The sequence below is a fragment of the Salminus brasiliensis genome, chromosome 1, assembly GCF_030463535.1.
Source record: "Salminus brasiliensis chromosome 1, fSalBra1.hap2, whole genome shotgun sequence".
NCBI classification, from domain to species: domain Eukaryota; kingdom Metazoa; phylum Chordata; class Actinopteri; order Characiformes; family Bryconidae; genus Salminus; species Salminus brasiliensis.
The window spans coordinates 78,819,628-78,840,447 of NC_132878.1; the positions used below are offsets into that span (position 1 = coordinate 78,819,628).

At 43.3% G+C, this 20,820-nt stretch overlaps 1 protein-coding gene across 8 annotated transcripts in view; it reads right to left on the minus strand.

The window, feature by feature from the left end:
• cnksr2a (connector enhancer of kinase suppressor of Ras 2a) overlaps window positions 1–20,820 on the minus strand; it is a 157,369-nt gene that overhangs the window by 15,865 nt on the left and 120,684 nt on the right. For 4 of the 8 annotated variants that reach the window (XM_072690187.1, XM_072690171.1, XM_072690180.1 and 1 more), the window contains 3 exons: window positions 16,092–16,608; window positions 5,223–5,428; window positions 210–3,224 (listed from right to left, as the gene is read on the minus strand). In XM_072690187.1, the coding sequence (XP_072546288.1) occupies window positions 2,994–3,224; window positions 5,223–5,428; window positions 16,092–16,608 (954 nt within the window). In that variant the 3' untranslated portion in view covers window positions 210–2,993. Of the gene's footprint in view, window positions 1–209; window positions 3,225–5,222; window positions 5,429–16,091; window positions 16,609–20,820 lie in introns of those variants that run through there. The other 4 variants (XM_072690203.1, XM_072690198.1, XM_072690195.1 and 1 more) reach the window with 4 other exon arrangements.

A 20,820-nucleotide genomic window follows, 5' to 3' on the forward strand; every position in this document is an offset into this window, starting at 1 on the left:
AGCCGGGTGCCCTCAACAGGCCGCGTCGCTTCCTTCTTTTATCCGCTAATGCTTCAGCTGAGCCTGTTAGCGTTTCGGAGGAGCTCCTCGTGCGCGGCTAATGGGGAACAAGAAGCCAAGCTGAAAAGCTGAGAGACCGGCATGATCTCAGTGAAAGCGTGTGACTTCAAATTTAAAACTACGCATATTACGCATAGCACGACCACAGATTCATGAGCAGAGGTTTTTTTTTATTATTATTATTGACTTGAATCACATTTCGGCTTAAAACTGGAGAAAGCAACGACTCGCTAAATAAATAATGAAATAAATAAAAGCCAGGTAGGAAGCTAAACACAACACGTACTGCGTACGGCACTGCCCAAACCAAACCACATGCCTAGTTATAACAGATAAGGACAGACAGTACCATGGATTTACTAGATTGGTTACAGTGATACAGCTGAAAACTGTAAAAGGCATCTTCAGGACTTATTTGCTAGATATTTACACTTGGTTTTGTAACACTGGTGAAAAAAAAAAAAAAAAAAAAAAAACATCATGTAGAAGCTCACAGAGGGACATAAGTGGGTGGGTATGTAGGTGCAGCTCTGAGAAGAACGACTAAAAACAGGCATTTCTACAGCGAGACAACCAATCTAGTAACTCCATATCCATTGGTAAACATTCTGTAGCCTCTGAAAGCTAACTGAGTCTAGCATGATCTACATAGTGATATTGGCTATATAGTCACATGATCAAGTAAAGGATACAACCGTTCAATATAGAAGGAACTTCTGTTCTACTACAGTATGGTTTCGGGAGAGTATTTCGTCTCTCATAGAACTGATGTACATTATAATACACATCTGAACTTATCTTACATTCAACTCTATTCAGGACATTCAGAAGTTTCTAAAAATCACACAAAATAAGTCCTCTTGGGTTCCTGGGTTGAGAGCTTGATTGCTTTTGGTTGTTGTGCCACAGCCATACGAGTTTCATGTGAAGAAACACAGACTTTCATTCATTTTTGAAAAAAAAAGAAAAAAACAGAAACCCCAAAAGAAAAGAATGCTGTATGTAAACTTATACTATATCTGACTGAGCCATGCAGTACAGAATAGAAGAGTTTGTGCACTGCAACTGCACACGCTAGTCTCTCTCTCTCTCTCTCTCTCTCTCTATATATATATATATATATATATATATATATATATGCTGCTTGATATCAGTAAGTGCTGATGAACAATTAACATCAAGAGGACTATCACTGCTGTGGACAGCTGTCGAGGAGAGTTCAGTAACCAAGGAAACAGCCTTGCCGGTCCGAGCATGCGTCGTGCCTGAGACTGGAGTTGTGTGTGTCTGTGTGTGTGTGTGTCTCTGTGTGTGTGTGTATGTGCATGTATGTGAGTGTGTGTGCATGGGCGGCTTTGCCAGTCGCAAGCACTCGCTGGTCTCAGCCTGAACGACATGCGGCACTATGACTATTGCACTCATAAAGAGGAGGAAATGAAAGCTGTCTGGAGAGCAAGGCGTCCATAAACAGAAAGCCCACAAAGGCCAGAAAGCAATACGCTGCCTTCCACTTGATTACAAATGGTGGCCCAAGATACAAAAACTGCTTTCTCCCAAAAACCCTAAAGTGGTTTAAGCATTCCTATTTCACGTCAGTTCAGTAGTGCCTGTGGGTGTGGCTGTGTGTCTCTTGTGCTTCCAACCCGCAATTCATTTGCAAAGGGTCATGCTTTAGCTGAACTCAAGCATTGGGAAAAAAGGGCTCTAGAATCACGCAGGCAGTGGCTCTCTTAAACGTGTGTGCCTGTCAAAGCCTACACACCCAGTAATTACAGGCTTCGCCCGGCAAAGCCTACAGGTTGGCGCGATGAGATTTCTGCAGCGCAGGCCGATTTCAAATGCTTGAAAAAGCTTATTTTCAGTGCCTCCGGACACAGCCGGATGAGATGAGATAAACACACACTCGCGTCTCACACGCTCACACTGTAATGCGTGGCTGCTGTTTGCCGGGGGCCAGCCCATGGGCGCCAGAGCAGATATTCAATATAGGCGTAGGATATTATCCATTTTACAGTATATACACACACACACACTCGCACACACATACTGTAAAATGGATAATATTAATGATCAAACGGCGTGTATGTGTGTGTATGTGTGTGTTTGCCTGTCTATGCCCACAAGGAGATTTCCCTTTAAATGAAAAAAGGAGCTGGTGGAGGGAGAGAGACATCCACATCCGTCGGCACTTAACAAGAGCCACAGGTAAGATCTTTAGCCTTCATTCAGTGAGAGAGACCAAGCAACATTTAGCGCTAAGCCTTGGCTAGCCATAATTACGGCCAATGCTCTGTTTTGATAATGTTGCTGTGAAGGCCGCAAAGTACGCAGAATAAAAGAAGAAGGGCGACGGTGCAGAATCAAACAATTTGCACCCATCAAGATTGGCTAGAATAATCATCAGCAATGTCGGGCAAAGGTGGCCGAGCACCACTGTTTGATTAATCTTACATGTAGCTCCATTAAATTTAATATTTTCCCCCCTTAATCAAACCCCTCGTTTTCTTTGTTCCATAGTTCAAAGGTGTCTTTCCAAATGTCCTGCTCCTGTATGCCATCCCATGGTTCAGAGTCCTGCTCTTGGTTTAAGCCAGTGGATCTGTCCTGTTGTTGGCTCTAGGCTGTGATGGTTCTTATCAGGTACTCAGTCTTGTCTAAGCCCCTGAGGGAATGGTAGCCATGGTAACCAGTGGGCCACTAGTCGTGCCAGTGCCCAGCAGTTAGTAGCTGCGTCTGGACGTAGGCTGACGTTTTCAACACAGTCAACAGTGTTAGAATCAAGTGAACTCAGCTAGAATACACAAGTCATTGCGCAAAGAACATGTATTACGGGTGCTTTGTCCGAAAGCACAGGCTGCCATCAACGGTACATTTAGTAGCCTATTAAGTAGAAGGTGGGTGTTGATTGAAGGTCCCGAGGCACCCCAGTGAAATCAGACGTGAGTCTCAATGTAAGAGTGCGTGTGCGAGAGCGAGGGGGCGCGAGGGGTGGGTTCGGGAGTGGACCCTGGACTGGGCTCAGAAATGGGACTGGACTGCCTCTCCTGCTTGCCGTCCGCCGAGAAAAGCTCCAGGTACGTCCTCTTCCACTCCTGGAACTCGGAAGACGTGAGCTCAGGCTTTGCCAGCAGCTTGTCAATGGCTGCTATCTCGTCTTCCCTGTCCTATTGGAGCGCAGAAAGAGAGCAGTGGGAGGGGGTGATGTTACAGATGCACTCTCGAGCACATAAAGGGCAGGAGGTCAGAGTCACGGCACGCCACAGGCTGTTAGCTCACATGTATAAAAATAAAATTAAAAAAAAGAAAGAAGAAAAAACGAGGCGGTGAGCGGTAGCAACAAGAGCGTGCGGGGCACAGACACACACACACACATACACACGCCATGCTAGGCTTGACCAGAGTCCTCTGGCACTGTGGGCCTCACTGCCCCTATAGAACTGCCGTTTTTGTCCTCTTTTTGCGGGGACGCCTACAACACCCACAATGCAACAGGAGTCTGCTGGAGAACAGGCACACCACAGCAGCAGCAGCAGCAGCAGACACAACCTGCCAGGTGGTACGCACAGGAGCCATAGCTGTAGCCACAGCAGCCCAGACACAGAAAAGGTTAGCCGCAACCGCAGAGCTTGCAACACGTTCCCAGACAGCCAGGCACATGTTAGTAGACGGTGGGACACAGTTGAGGCTCTAAGACAGCAGCACGGGACCTCCTGCTGCAGAGCAGCTTGTTTTCCCTCTTTTATCCTTGCTTTTCCTGCTTGTTCTAGTATACCCCCTGTGGAAGATGAACAAAGTACGGCTCACTGAACTCCGGGGAGAGCGGGACACAAACTCGCGTGGAGTGAAACGTAACACAGACCTGTTACACAGGGTAGTTACACAGGCATGTCCAAGTAAGACATGATTTCCATCATCTTCTCACATTATCACAGCGTAAGTGTCAATGTTGACTGAATCCGAATCCGATTTTTTAATTTGCTACTATTTTCATGGTAAGTGTTTTTGATCACTTTGATTATAGACTGTGAGTGTGCACACGTTTTGGTGGCTGATATGGAGCACCATTTGGAGCCTGGTTTTAGTTACAGCCTCCACATGGTGGGGTTAGTTTTAGACAGGCCCACAGCAGTCCATGACTAATAGAAAAGAACTGAATCACTTGCTTTGTCGCAGGGTTCACTTAACTGCCATGGGCAATAAATGGGTGAAGGACCATCATTGTTCCAAGTACATCATCGGCAAAGAAGTATACCAGTAAAGAGACCAGTATACCGGGGTCTTAGAATAATGTTAAACGTCTCTACCCTCCCAAATAAATTCAGCACCATCATTTGTTGGAAATGTCATATTTTGGAAACTTTGTTATAGATGTTTTTTTTTGTTTAGTTTTATTGTGCTAATATTTGCTGTTCCTCTGTGGTCATTGGGCATGTTTAGGCACAATATGAATCCTGTTCAAATTGCACAAATCAAACTTACTGAATTATTTAGCCAAATTCAAACAGTGTTAGGTTCTTCTCAGCTCTCTCCTAGTTTCCAATATTAGTGTTTGGGACCCCACTCTCAGCACATTTTTGTGTTTTCCATCCTTGGAAGAAAAAATGTGCATGGGGTATCTAGGACTGTGACTGGGAACCACTGCTGTGAACTGTGGTCTTCTTGTCTGTGTCCTGAGGAGGGAATTGGGCCCGTCTAGTCATAGTCATTCTGTGTTGGACAAATATTACTAGACCTCTGTCTTCAACATTTTGGACGGATAAGCTGTCAAGAGCTTGCCCTGTTGTCCTGTCCTTCATACTGTCATACTATGCAGCAATGTTTTCAATCATAGTCTGTTGTCTATAGTGTGCTTCAGGCATCTGGCTAATGTAGTTAGCAATGAGCATAAAGGTTTAGACATGCAGACATGTTTGCACAGTGTTAAGGGTTGGCCATCAAATAATAGCTACATTAGGTTCGTAGCTCCAAATCTCCTACATTTGAGGTGATGGGAGTCATTTTTGACTGAACCAACGCTTGGTCCCCTGACCAGCACGGCTGTCTTCCGAGCCCCGAAGATGCCCGTATGGGCAGACAGACAGACCGAGAGACAGACAGGACAGACAGATGCGCACAGACACAAACACAGACTGCCGTGCGTGTGGCAACAGCTGTCCAGATACCTTGAGCGTGCTCTGCAGGATGCGCAGGCGGTGCACTTTGTCATTGAGCAGCGGGTCGTTGCAACGACGCACAAAGGAGTGCTTGTATTCTAGACGGGTGGAGAGGCGCCGCTCACCCAACGGAGACAGGCTGGCACGCTCCAGCGCCCGGTACAGGTCACCCAGTGAGTCTGCGTGGCCCTGCCGCTCCCGATCCTGCTCCCCACCTGGAGGTGGCGCCACACACACAACAGTGGTTAGAGGGGAGGGAGGGGGTCAACGGAGAACAACAGAGGACACAGACTCGGCAGTCACCACAGACGTTGACCAGCGGCGTAATTTAGTCTGAAGCAAGTGTACTGTGATTAGCTGACCTTGACAAAGATGATACCTGCCAGAAAAGATTGCCAGAAGCTGCCAGTGACAAGTGCACAGGTAGAAATATCGCTAGTGGAAAGCCAAATAACATTTAAAAAAATCATATCATAGACAAACAGAGACTCGTGTTTACTGTACAACAGGTCATCTAAGAGTCATATTACTAATATTGCTACATATAAGTTAATGCAACAGTGCATCAGTTAGACGTCAGTAAGCTACACCAAAGTAAGACGGGCTATAGTGGTCGTGTCACTTAGGTTGTCGTCCTTCTTCAAGGGTCACAAAAGTATTAAAGGAAGTGTTGAGAAGTCAAGCCTGACTAAAGTTCAACTTGTAGGGTTTGTCAAAGCAAGCCAAGAAGGTAAAGCTCTATCGTTTTTCAGCGATTAATAAATGAAGAACAGATAACTGCATCGTAAACTTCATTACTTCCCTGCGGAAAAATCCAGCTCAACACCTGCTTTTGCTAGTAACTGGTTTCAGATGATCTAAGCTGGTCCTCCATGGTCAAGGTGGTTGAAAAGATGGACATCCAGGAGAAAACATACCCTATGCTGGTAAGCAAGCTGCTTAAGCAGGTTTAGCAGTTTAGCTTATGACCAGCTCAATATATGTTTCATTTGAGTTTGATGGATTTGCTGGTCTATCACTGTGACAAAGGTGGTTGACCAGTTTGGACATATAGCTGGACTAGTGTGGTAAACAACTCAATTAACTGGTGAAGTGTGCTGGTTTGTATGGTTGTTTAAGAAGCTGTAGTTCAGATGATGTCAGTATAGTGCATCAGCGTACATGCAGCAATATTCTTATTTTGACTCTTTAACAACCTCACATTTCAGAGCATCCAGTGCTGTACAGGATGGTTCTGAACTTACTGCCTTATAACACCTTATAATTTCTTACTTTGAAGAAATTGAGCTTAGAGTCCAAATATTGCCATATATATGCATACTATAGCAGAATGATGCAGAACTTCAGGGGTCTACAGTGCATTGGTGGCCAAGACAAAAAAAAAAACACTTGGCTGACAAAGATCTAGATGAAATCTTAATATAACAAGTGATTATTTTGATTGATTTTACCGAAATGGTAAGAAAATAAGCTATTATTTTAATGTGTTCAGCGATACTGTTGATTGGTTCTCCACTGTTTGGCAGGTACAGTCTTCCGCCTTGTGCAGAGACTCTTTAATGTTCCAGATTAAATGTGGCAGCAAAAAGCGAGGTGTTTTCATTTCTCTCCTTCTCACACTAGAGATTTGTTTTATGGGATGTTGAAAAATGTACACAAGGATGACAGATGATACCTGCCAGATAAGACTGCCAGAAGCTTCCACTCACTACTGCATGGGTAGACATATTGCTAGCAGAAAGTCAAACAACTCTCCAAACACTGAATATCATAGATGAACAGAGACCATGAGCAATGACCTGTCTGATCTAGTTACATTATGGAGCATTTTTACCTTAAATATCAGCTTTAAAATTATTTAGTTCTCCACTGACTGTAATAGAGAAAACTCAGTATACCAGAAACTATGTAAGTATGTACTATGTAACTTTGGTGAAGCAGGCAGGACAGCACTCACGGCAGAGAACCATTTAATCAGCCACGTGGTTCAGACTATAGAACCTTGACCAAAGAAGCCTTAAGGCTTTTTTTTAAAGAGTGTATGCTATCAATGTTTGTCTTTTCCTTCATTCTAATTCCATTTTCCTCTATTTACTGGTTTACTATGATAATATTCTAAGACGGTAACCCCATGATAGGCCTGTCAATTAGCATATTAGCACCAAAACCTTTTGCTGACCTCAATATTGCCTATATACTTGTGTGTTTGTTCACATTCAGAATGAACACCCACCAATATTTTAGCCAGTTGCACTACTCTGTTCTGCGTCCTGATGTCTGTTGGAGGCGGGGCTTGAGTCAGCAAGCAGCGATACCTATCGAGTAGTGCCATGCACGCAATGACCAATGCCTCGATAATGGCTCCATAAGACATGTGACAGGTGAAGATGTGTTACTTGTCACGTTTGGGAGATGGGCATGGATGAGGAGGACATATGTACAAGCTTATGATTTTAATAAAAACAGCCAAACACAAAAGAAAAGCAGAAAATTTAGTATGCTAGAGATACTAAACTGACTGGAGACCAAACATAAAGGCAGTAAGAAACACAAAAAACAACCAACAAGAACCACAGGCAACAAAGATGCGACATATACACTGAAACAAACGAGGAACACCTGAGACAGGTGAGAAAGGGGCAGGGCTACAATGGAGAACACCTGGGAGACATGTGCACATGGCAGAATGGAAAGGAGACAGAGAACAGAAAGTAAAAAACGCATGGGCAAAACGAAGACACCTGTTACATGACTCAAGCCCAGAATTGAAAAATATGCTGCAAAATGTTGACAGGTAGTACGAATTGCCAAAAAAAACATATATCCCACATTATTATTAATTTAAAGTGTATTGCTCTTTTAAAGGGTGTGTTGCATTATTATATTACCATAATGTCATCATACCAGTAGCATAAATGGTCGTAAAATAACATTAATATCTTTTATTGCCATTATTTCTGGGAAGATCATCCGTAAAAATAGTTATCCGGACAGGCCTAGATGAGGATAACGTCCTGTCCTGAGCCTTTATCGGCTGATTCAGGGGTCACATCGGGAGATGGGGCTCTGTTGTTGAACGCTGGAGGCTCTGCTCATTCCAAAGTCGTCACCCCGGCTAAACAAAGGACTCTAATGGTAGGGGAGCAGAATAAAATGGAGGCATCCCCAGAGTTAGCAGCCCTTAATTATTAATTACTCCTTATCTGCCCAGAAATCTGTAAACATTCGGCTCGCCCGCTTTGCTCCTCTTTCTCTTTGTAGCCCCCTCATCATGTCTCTCTCCGCCCACGCGCTCTCTCTCTGCCTGCAGTCTCAGCACACACGCGGACACACATCAGCACAGCTCTGTCTAGGCATTTTTCCCTCAGCTATGAACATTTTTTATGCTCGCTCTGACACACACACAGACAAATCCTACTGCTTCCTCTCTCTCCGACACACACACACACACACTCCATGCCTCACAGGCAAACGAGAGAGTGTAATAAGTAAGCTCCGCTGTGGTGCACAAAAGCAGACGAGGAGCAGAGCGACTGCAACTGTTAGCTGACAGTAAAGCTTCAGCGCAGGCCGAAGTGACACTGACAGACATGTGCTCGTAGCAGCGGTCAGTGTGTAGCGCACCACGCTGGTCAGCTGAGCCAGGGAACAGGCCGAGTGGAGAACAGCTCTCAGCTGGGTCATCTATCACTGGGACAGACCCTTAAGGGGGCTTAATAACACTGCTGCTGTCTTAGTGCTTGTTTAGGTATAGGTGTTAGGACAGGAAAGAAAGAGAAAGAGAGAGAGAGTAACATAGACAGTGAGTAACAGGGTGAAGGACAGACCACACTGCCTACAAAGCTCCACTGACATACACACACCTGCTTTAGACAGAGAGAGAGTAAGAGAGAGAGAGAGCAAGAGATAGAGAGTATTCGAATGTAAATATGAGTAAGACAGTAAAAGAGGAGAGGGAAAGTAAGAGAGTGAAATGGAGGAGAGCGAATCATATCGAGAGAGAGAGAGAGAGAGAGAGAGAGAGAGAGAGAGAGAGAGAGAGAGCAAGAGGGAGAGAGAGAGAGAGAGACTGCACTGTCTACATGGTTCCAGAAACACACATACACACACACCTGCTTCAAAAGGAAGCGAGAGAAAGTGAGGGAGCATTCAGATCTGAATCTGAGTAAAGTTGAGTAATCTGAGTAAGAGAGAGAGAGAGAGAGAGAGAGAGAGAGAGACTTAAAAGGAGAGGAAGAGTAAGAGAGTGAGGGTGAGAGAGAGTATCAGAGAAATAGAGAGATAGGTAGAGGTAGAGAGAGTATGCAAGTGAAGAGAGAGAGAGATAGTTAAAGAGTGAAGGAGAGAAAGAGACGAGATGGAATGACTAAAGCAAAATGAGAGAATAGAAAGTGTGTGTGCGTGTGTGTGTGTGTGTAAGATAGAGATAGAGTGTATGGACGTGTTTGTAACTGATGCAGAGATGCAGTGTGTATGTGTTTATGTGTGTGTTTGTGAAGAAGAGGCACTTGTCTGGAGGGCAAGCTGTCAGTCTGAGTATAATTAACTGGAATTTATTGTGTTTGGAAAGAGGGGGCTTCTTCAACCTCAGGCTCATTCATATACACACACACACACACACACACACACACACACACACACACACACTCAGAATAGAGGAACTTCCACTGCTTGCCACACGAGGGCAGCAGACACTTACAGGGGGAGGGGAAGGAACTGTCCTCGCCTGCTCGTCTGAGAGATCTCATTTACCACCTTCAACAGACTTTTAATAATTTATCTGACCAGCACGTCAGTGACCTCCTCCTCCTTTAGATTCTCATGCTTGGACATGCACTATATGCCCAAAAGTATACAGACACTTCTTATCAGTCACTTCAGCTACACAATTAGCCAATCCTTCACAGTCTTTGTTCTTTTTATGAAAGGCAGCTCATCTCCAAATCTACTTTTACTGATTGTATCTAGTTCTACATTGACTACATCAGTCCACATGTCCACATGATCTAGAGATGCTGCACCTTGTAGGTCTTTGTCACACAAAAAGGATGCAGAAATGATAAAGGGCAGAGTGTGGTTGAGGAAATGCAGACATCATTTACTGCATATTCTACTGTGGGAACTGGAGGTAATAATCAACATTCCTGCAAGCTGACAGCTGACTGATAAATGTTGTTCTACCAACTGAAAACGGATGTTCTCAGCTGAAACCACAGTCATGTTATTGTGAGGAATGTCAGGGGGTGATCTAGGCATATTTTTATAGATCGGGTATCGGCTATTTTAATCCCAATCCAGTTCTGAGTCTTTGTTTTAACCCTGGTGTTCAGAGCGCCATTGACGGACATTATTGACCAGCCGGCAGCAGTGCAGATGTTCTCAGAAGGTAAATAAAAGAGTTTAGAGTCTGCAGTGTGGAGCTATTTTACAGTGAAATCAGGAAACAGACCATAATCTAAAATTTTATATATTACTATCACTGAAATGCTGTTTTACCAGCGGGAGAACCGCACGCCTTTCTTTGTTTTTGAACCAGCACTATATAAATCTCAATCATGGCACATTTGCCCACTATTAACCAGTTATTTCACACAAGAACAACATATATCAATCCACAGTGTGTACCACTACACAAACACACACAAAGTGCCTTTCTGGGAGCTAAATGGTCAGCGAGGTCAGTCAGACTGGATTATGAGAAATTAAACACACTATAAAAGTCATTTTAAGAAAAGTCTCTACTTAACTAAATCAATCAGTCCAAAATGTCTCATTATAGAAACTCCTCCTAAAAACACAGTGATTTTACTTCATTATTAATCAGCAGCATGTCTAAATTGAAATTGTGTGCTTGATTTATTTACACAAATTGCAAAGATTCTATTAAGGGTAATTGGGATATCCCTAGCCATTTGTCTGGAAATGTGCCAGCTCATTCACCTCGACATGCCGTCCCTGTGCCTCTCTTTTATATTAGAGTTTCAACTTGCTCTCCCATTACCTTTGTGACCATCTCATAATAGAGGACTTGTGAACGGTACGAGTTGTAAAAATCAAACATAGCTAGAAAATATAATCTGCAAACAAATCCTCCACAGTACAACAAAATTAGATTTTTAGGCATTTTTGCTGCTTATTTCAGACATAATTTCTATTTATGTTTCTGAAGTTAACATACTGGAAAAGACTTGAGTAAGAGTCTTTCCTCCTCTATCTCATTCTCTCCCTCTCTCTATCCCTCCCTCTCTTTGGCCTCTGGAGGACGGCGTGTGGCTCAGTCACGATCGATAAGATCTGCTGCTTCAGCAGGTGGTGGAACAGGCTGAAGCTCGGGCCTGAGAGGATGACTAACATCATCCGCCTCCACAAACACACACACATACAGAGAGAGAGAGATAAAGAGAGATATAGAAATAGAGCAGGAGGTGAAGGAGAGAAAGAGAGAGAGAGAAAGGGAGCGGGAGAAAGAGGTGATAGAGAGAGGCTCGAAACAAGGTGAGAGAGAAATACAGAAATAAAATAAGAGAGAGAGAGAGAGAGAGAGAGAGAAAGAAAGAAGTATGAGAGAGAAGGAATGACATCATACCCGAGTTGACCACATTCTAGTTACACCACAACTGGTTTGACAATCCTTAACCAGTGTTTTATGGAGAATCTGACCAAAATATGTCCCATGTTTTTTTATGTCCTAGGTTAGCATTGTTAGCACTGTCTCAGGTTATCACTGCAAGCATTGTCCCAGGATATCATTGTTAGCATTGTTAGCAACACCAGTTCATAAAAACGCATTCCAAATAAAACACATCCACAGATTGAAGCTGGACATTACTGTGGATACAACGGAGACACAAATTGATAGAAGTGCTACTAAACTGTACAACACTACTGCTTTTACTACTGTGCCGCCAGCTTTGATTTTGAATTCAGAGTCTTCTAAATCTCAGGATCTTCTGAGTGTTACGAGTAAAAAAAAAAACAACTTGTGGAGGCGTTCCAGCTAAAATGTTCTAGTTGAAACTCTAGTTGGGAAGAGAGAGGGGGGGGCCTCTTTGTAGCGTTCGGCTCAATAAAGCACACACAAAAAATGTCATATTGAGAGGACACTTTCCCCACTAGGACGTCCACCCTCCTCCGCCCTGTGGCATAACCAGCAAGCTAATTGGCTCTTATTGTTGAGGGGTACGACTTTATCCATAAACAGATGCCGCGTTTTATGTTACGAGAACTCATATTCATATTTCAGCCAGTGACCGGTCTCCTCATTTCTAATGTGTCTGGCTGAACTTGACACGTCGACAGGTATATGGCTCTATTTGTACCAGGTGAGCCTTAGAGAATCAGCAGTTATCTTGAGCTGTGTAAATTCAGCTTTGCATTTGGGCACTTATCCATCAGAAGTCTTACATAATCAAAACACTAAAGGTAATAAAATAATAGAGATATATAGTCATGTGGTTTGAGCAATATTTAAGAGGGGGGGGGGGGGTTGCTAACAATCTGTTGAGCTTGTCCAATCTAGGAACAGTTGTTGTGGGGGGGAGCATGGACTGGTCAGTTGTCCTTATCGGCCAGCCCATGAGCATAGTGGAGAAAATGCAGACCCAAGCCCCTCAGCGCTGCCCGGGGCTATTTACCTGAGCCTCAGCTTTAAGCCTCACACTGCTATTTCTGGAAGAAAATGTGTCTCTGTGTGTATACTAGTGTGTGTGTGTGTGTGTGTGTGTGTGTGTGTGTGTGTGTGTGCGTGTGTGTTGAGAGAGAGCATGGACGGATCTCTGAACAGCAAGAGGCAGAACAACAAAATGCACTACCCACACACACACATACAATTTTTCTGCTTCAAATAAAAAGAGGGAGAGAGAGAGATACAGAGAGAGTAAGGGTAAAGAGAGAGAGAGAGAGAGAGAGAGAGAGAGAGAGAGAGAGAGAGAGAGAGAGAAAAGTTGAAAACAAAGAGAGAAATAGATATTTATGTATATACTGAAAGATGAAGAGAGAGGGGACAGGGATGATGACAGAAAATGAGAAGACAATGGAAAAGAAAGAGAAAAAGAAGAGAGAGAGTGGACAGATAAAGTGCACAGAAATAGGATGAGAGAGAGAGAGAGAGAGAGAGAGAGAGAGAGAGAGGAAAAAAGCAAGAGAGAGACAGAGAAGGATAGAGAGACAACAAGAGAGAGAAGAGGTAAAAAAAAAAAAGATTAAAGTGCCTAGTGGGAAAGTGAGAGAAAGGATGTAACACAAAAGAGATTTCACCCAAAAAAAAGCCTCAGAAACACAGAACAAACAAAAGCCCACTTTTGCACAACTTCTCTTGATCGCCCGAATCGGCATCCAACAGCAACTATCAGGTACCACGGTGCCCTACTTACATTTTGTTCTTAATGAGCCGCGCTATTAAAACTTAATTAAGATGTGATCACATATTTAGGCCGTTTCAGGGGGAATGGGATTTTTTTTTTTTTTTAAATTAGCAGAGCATGCTGCATAGCTGGCAGCGTTGCACTTTAGCAACAAGCTTCCATTAATCCTTACCTAAATGTCTCCTGACTCATACATTCAGAGACCTTGTCTTTGACCCCTTTAACTCCTTTAATTAAAACCTGCCCCCAGAGTAGTTGATGTGCGCACTAGTCTGCGCTGGTCACAGTAAAGTGGATCAGCATGTGAAACCGGAGCTTCCTGTGTTCTAGCACTGTAAAAACAGGTGCTCCATGCTGCCTTTACTGAAAGTCTTCTAAACGTTGGAATAAGCTGCTCGGGCAACACTACACTGAAGGGCAGTGTTCATAAGGCAGAAGAACACTTACATAAGCCTTTCATGGCAACTGACACAAACCTACACAAACAGGCCTATGCTAACGTGCCACAGCTGTCATAAGGGCTGGCTCAGTTGGTCAATTCTGATTTTGTTCCGTCACAGAAAGTTTTATGACAGCTGAGACTTATTGAAATAAGCCTTAATAAATGTTTATGTAGGTTTATGCCAGCTGTAACTACAGGCTTATGTAGGTGATGTGTTGCCTTACGAACGCTGCCCCTTCAGCTTAGAGTTACTGCTAAAGCGCTTCACTTGAGGTAAGATGAGCATCTAAAAGTAGGCTAATATGCTCAGACTAAGCAGCAGGAAACACATAGCTAACATCACATCACACAACCCCCGGTTCGATATTGGCTTTAATACGCTCTTGGCCTCACCATTTTGGATTAGGGGAATCCCAGACACCATTTTTGGAGCCATTCCTTTACTTTATCACCAGGATAATCAACCAGTATGACAAAGGTTGGCCAGCATGATCCAGCTGGTTGACCAGCATGACCAAAATCAAATGCCACATATTCTATGCCTACCAGCATAGGGTACGTTTTTACCTGAATGACCAGCTAACTACATCGCTAACAACACAAGACTAAGACATACAATTCACTTTTAGACCAAAGCCTAAAACCAGACATTATAAGTTATCATTCACCCGACTGATAAATGTTAGCATACTGAGGCTAATGTAAAGTATATTCTAATTGAAAACTACATTTCTGGGGCTTCCAAGTGCTGGTAGCTTTGCGTAATGAGGGAGTCTTAACCAGTCGGTAGGAACTGGAAATGAGAAAACTGGGGGAAAATTACACTCCTTGTTGTCTTCACGTTGTCCCTTTCTGCCCTTACTTTCTGAGTAGCCACTTGTGTAATGTAGGTTTGACACACACACCCGAGGGGTGAGTTACTGATTGTTATTTCAGACTATTTTTGGTTGGACTATTTTTAAGAGAAATGTGAAGCCCTATCCACTGACGCCTTCAACCCTTCGCACACATTGCTTTCACAAGAATGTTTTTTTTTTTGCTATGGCACCAAAATGGTACCATATGGTGTTTTTTTCTATAGCATTACTCAAAGAACCCTTTGTACCACCTTTATTTTGTAAAAGCATGATATCGAATTAGTGCCTTTCTTGACAGAAACAAAATAAGAGTTTAAGACAGACCTTGTACAGTATATGTGATCATATTCTTTACATATCAAATCCCAGTACCAGCATTGAGAAGTTATTAGAGAAGTTATTAAAGAAGTAAAGTAGACTCTAAGCAAAAAACAGCTCATTCTTTTCTGTTCTGCAAAGTCTCTGAAACTGAGGACAGAAACTCATAAACAAAGACCTGCTTCAAAGCCAGACTGCAATATCTTCTCATAATCCCAAGCTTGCCAGCCCTGCTATTTGTAATACCGCCACATACACCGGCTTATGTCTAACAGGGGCGAGCATCAATAATAAGTGTTTTCGCTGTAACAGAACAACAAACAGCTTTTTGTGCCTTAAAATGTGCACTAGCTGAGAAGATGTGCTACTAAATAATGCAAATGTTAGACAACTATGTTCTAGACACTTGTAGCAGTGGTTGCATGTGGATCAGCATTCTGAAAAAGTCAATTTTATATAGGAGGAAAGCGTGGCTCTCCAGCTCCGATACAACAGCTAACTGATGTAACTGTGCTAACCAACGTCACACTAGGAGTGATGTGGGGAGGAAGTGCCAACATCCCACCCTGGGAGAGCAAGGCCAATTGTGCTATCTCGAACTTTGGCTGCTGATGATAAGCTGCATATTGCACAGGATTAACATAATAGAATGACTTCATACTTTTATCTGTAATTAAATTGGTTTTATATGGTTAAAAACATTTTAATCTTGTGAATTCTTCACAATGAGGGGTGGGTCAGTTAGGAAGACACTAAAATAGATGTTAGTGTTTCTGACTATTTGTCATTTAAACCCTTCACTTATTATTACACAATTGTAGATTCTCAAATGGCATAAAGGAACGTCTGACGAGCTTTTGAAGGCAGCATATGAATATGAAAACTTAAGAAAACCCACCGTTGTCAATGCAATGGCTTCGGCTTAGCTCCCTGCGATGAGGTTCCCGCTGCTCAGCCATGCTAGAGGAGGGTGTGAGGAGGGCGTGCAGGCCGCTGTCCCGTGGCAGTGTGAAGCTACGGGGCTTTCCGCCGGCGACCACAGGGTCCCGCAGCCTCTCGCCCTCGGCCATGGGGAAGGGGCCGTAGTGGTCCTGCATGAGTGTGCGCTGGGCGGGCAGAGTGGACTGGCGTCTGTACTCGGGGGACAGGCCCACACCTGGCTCGCAGAACACAGCATCCTCTAGTGGCAGGGTCTGCAGGTAGTGCAGCCCCGAGCTGGTCAGTGGCGTCTCGATCAGGTCCTGCCACGAGCGCCGCTGGCTGGCCGACTTGCGGGCTGGGGAGCCACCGCCGCTGCTGCTGCCACCTCCTGCAGGCTCAGAGCGGTACTCCTCATGAGAGGAGCGGGACTGAGAGGTCTCGGTGGACGACAGACGGCCGTGCTTGGGCTCCAGGTATGGACTGGCACAGGTCATCTGGAGGGACAGAGGGAGAGAAAGAGAAAGAGAGGGATGTTTAGATGTGGGTTTAAGGGGTTGGGGGTCCAAGACTACGCTTAACGCTTGCTGCTCTCACCCTAAACTAAACCTTAACCCAAAGCCTAAACCCAATGCTAACCCTTACACTGTATGTCCAGTTTCACCTGTAATTAAAGTAATTTACAGTGTTTCGGTGTACAGAACCATAATGACTTCCAACTATCCAAAACCACCAGTGGTTTATTCACTATATGTCCAAACGTTTGTGGACACCCCTTCTAATAAATGTATTCATCTCCCCTGAGAAAGCAAGCAGCATGACCTGGGATTTGAACCAGCAATCCTCAGATCTTAGTAGCAGCACTTTAGTCCACTTGGTCCATTTGATTCATTTACTCAGTCAGCACCCACCAGAAATATCCAGCCAACAGTGTTCTGTGGCCACTGATGAAGGACTAGAAGATGACCGACACAAATCTACAGGTGGACTAATTAGTTAGGAGTGTCTAATAAAGTGGACAGTGAGTGGACACATTGTTTAAAAACTCCAGCAGCACTGCTGTGTCTGATTACTTCACATTCGAAGTTACACTGTGATGATTAAAATAGTATTTACAGAGTTTGCAGGCAACTGGTTAAGGGTAGAGGGTACAACACTGCTCTTTACTCTTTATGAGCACACCGTGCTCCACCCACAAGGGTCCTTGAGCATGACTGTTAATACCTAACTCAGTTGGTTAATCAAACGGGTGGCTCCAAGGAGTCCAGTGGACTAAGACACTGACACTATGACTTGAGGATTACTGGTTTAAATTCTGGGTCATGCTGCTCGCTCATGTGTCAGAGGACACATGCTAGTCTTCACCCTCCTAGTACTGGGGGCATTGCTAGTGATAGGGGCAGTTCACATGAATGAGAATTGGGGAATTGGCTTTTAAAATTTGATAAAAATGTAAAATTAAGGTAAATATGCATTTCACAATTATCCTAGTGCGCCCCATGCCTTGCGAATCAGAACCCAGTGCACTCCAAAACTGAATGACGCAGGGACTCACGGGCTACAGGGTCTAAACCGTAATTCCCAGTAAATAAATAAAGAAGTGCAATTAATCAGCAAACAGAATCTTAATGAAACAAGACTGCTGTGACTGATTAGTTGACTTATCGAGTTGAGAAGGCACATCCCTAGACAACGAATCCGTTAGTCACTGATTGACTGATAATACGTGGACATGGCTGCTGATATGACAGTGGTGTTGGTCACGCACACCTCTGAGCTTTTTGTTTCACCTTCAGACAAGACCTAAATAAACTGAAGTGAATAGAGCCAGTGTGAAGATGTGACCCTTTCATTTCCTCTCTCCTCAATAGGGCAGCAAGATAAAGGGAGGGAGAAGGAGAGGCAGAGGGAGAGCAACAAATGGACACTTTATGTAGAAAGATATTGCTTAGGCAGAAAAGATGAACATTAGCATTAGAATTTATCTAATTTATCTAGAATATTTTTTTCCCCCTGCTTTATTCACAGCGATAAGCCATGAGAGGCTGTGTGTTACTGAGGGTTTTTGGGGCATGATGTGGAGAAAAACTCACTTGATCATGATAAAATCACTATAACACAATACTTGGCAGGGAACAGTGACAATGCAACATCTGGTAAATAACTGTAATTAATAATTTATGTAATTTGTGTAAAGTAATGTGCACTAAATTACAGCCAGCTCAACCTAAATGAATAAAGTAAAGGATTAAGTAGTATTTTTCTAATGAATAATATTTTCTTTTTTCGTTTTTTACTTTTCGTCTCAGTTTGGTCATCAACGTAGGTAATTGAGTTGGGTCTCAAAAACAGTAGTAAATAGGCTGCAGCTGAACTTGTTTAGATACTGCGTAAGATGTTTAGTCTGCATCCCTCCCCTTGAATTTGTTTACTGTTTATTCTCATCTGTAGGTTAGGACTCTAGGATTAGCCCTTTCAGTTGACATCCCCTTAACTGGGAGGCTTTTGACAATGGAGCACTAATCTCCTCACACTTGATGAGCAGGCAGTTAGACTCTTGTGCCACTCTAGTAAAATAAATGTACCTAGAAAGTAAATGTACCTTTTCACAGACTCAGACATGTACATGGCTTCACAGCTCTAAAGTGGCACACCTGTCTAACTGCCTGTTACAAGGATCGACTGTCAGCTCCTCAGTTGACAAAACTTGATTCTTATATCATTGGTTCATTTAAGCAGCTCACAGTCAGTCAACAGCACAATGGTGATTTGGTGCATTAGTTAGACAGTGATAGGATGAGAGTGTATTGAGTTTTTGCTACGCCTTTGAATGCAGCTCAGCCAATCAGAGACTGGGAACAAAACTGTCCATTTTCTACTGTTATTTTATGTTATCTCTGCCTGTCGTTTCCTATGTACTATATGGAGTTACGCAGAAGAAGCCACAGTGAATTGAACTGAATGGAATTGAAAGAGCAAGTGGAGGCATAAAGAGAGAAAGGGAGAGACGGCCTCTTTCCCATAGGAACCACTTGAAGGCTGTGTAAAAGGGTTCCACTCTATAATCTCCCCCCAGTGAAAAACAAGCGGCCTCCTCTGGAGGTCCCGCGGTTAACAATGTCACTCCCCGCCCGTTTCTCTCAGGGCACTTTGTGTGCCTTCTGAAAAAGCCGTTCTGTGGTGGTCTCTGCCCTGTGAATGACCTGCCCATCGGCACTGTGACCAAGAGCGCACACTGTCACACACACACACACACACACACACACATGCACACAGAAACATTAGTCTCTTATTAGCATTCCACATAGTGACTATCACAGACAACCAGTGCAAAATAAACACAGGTGTCAAACAGCTCACACTGCTCTCTTTTCAATAAAAAAAGTTTAATAAAATTTTTTTTATAAAAAATATATTTAAAAAAAATATTTAAAATATTTTTATGACAAATGTGCTGCAAACTGCAGCTCAGTCATATATTTTAAAAAATGTTGCTCCATCAAGTTCAATAATCAGAAATATTGAGCATAACTAAACTTAGCTGAGCTGCAATTTTAACTCAATATACACCAATCAGCCAAAATATTGTGTAGGTCACCCTTGTGCCGCCAAAACAGCTTTGACCCGTTAAGACACGGACTCCACAGGACTTTTGAAGGTGTCCTGTGCTATCCAGCACCAAGACGTTAGCAGCAGATCCTTTAAGTCCTGTAAGCTGTGAGGTAGGGCCTCGATAGCTCCATGGATCACGTGGCTAAGCCTTAGGTATCCATGACTGTCGCCGGTTCACAGGTTGGTAGGTACTGACCACTGCATACTGGCAATGCCTGCTGTTTTTAAAAATGCTCTGACCCAGTCATCCAGCCATCACAACGTGTTTCTTGTCAAAGTGGCTCAGATTTGTACGCTTCCCCATTTTCCCCCACCCTCTTGATTTTTGCCGCTGAAAATCAATGTTATTTAGTTTTTTTGGTTTTAATGTTATGGCTGATCAGTGTAAATATAAGCTTAATAACAATATTCCACTATAAATCAGCTGGTTTTCTTGTGAATTTACTGAAGGGGATACTTTTTAATGTCTCTGTAATTCTGAAATCTATCTTTAGTTGTAAGCTAAATGAGTACACCACTGTTCCTGTGATAAGTGATGGGAAATCCTCTACAAGAAACAAACTTAAATACGACATTTTCTGCTCATTTTAGACCACAGCTGGACCACATACCTCAATGAATGACAGAGGAGCAGTGGACCAGATATGAATTTTGGAACCCATATATAGGTTTTATGTTACAAAAGCATTTTTTGACTAACAAATTCAATAATTTATATATATATACTCCATTTAAAATAATGACAATGCAACCACCGCTGTCAGAAATGACCCATCAACCTCTTAACCACTAGCCCTAGTTCCAATTTTCAGGATAACTTTCCAACTGTGTCTGGCTCTCATCTGGACAATAGTATGTGAGCCAGCTTTGGATGTCGCTAGCAAGGGACCTTTAAAAGACATCCCTATGTAATCATAACCTGTATAAATATAGATCTGTGTATATCCTTGCACATAAGCTGTACAAGCAGAACCTGGCATTTGCTCATTGTTATTAAAAAAGAAGACTTTAAGACCTGACGCTGATCACAGCAAGTTCCTCTAGCGTATATTAATTAGTTACACAACTTCACATACTGTCAAGCACAAGGGTTTTCC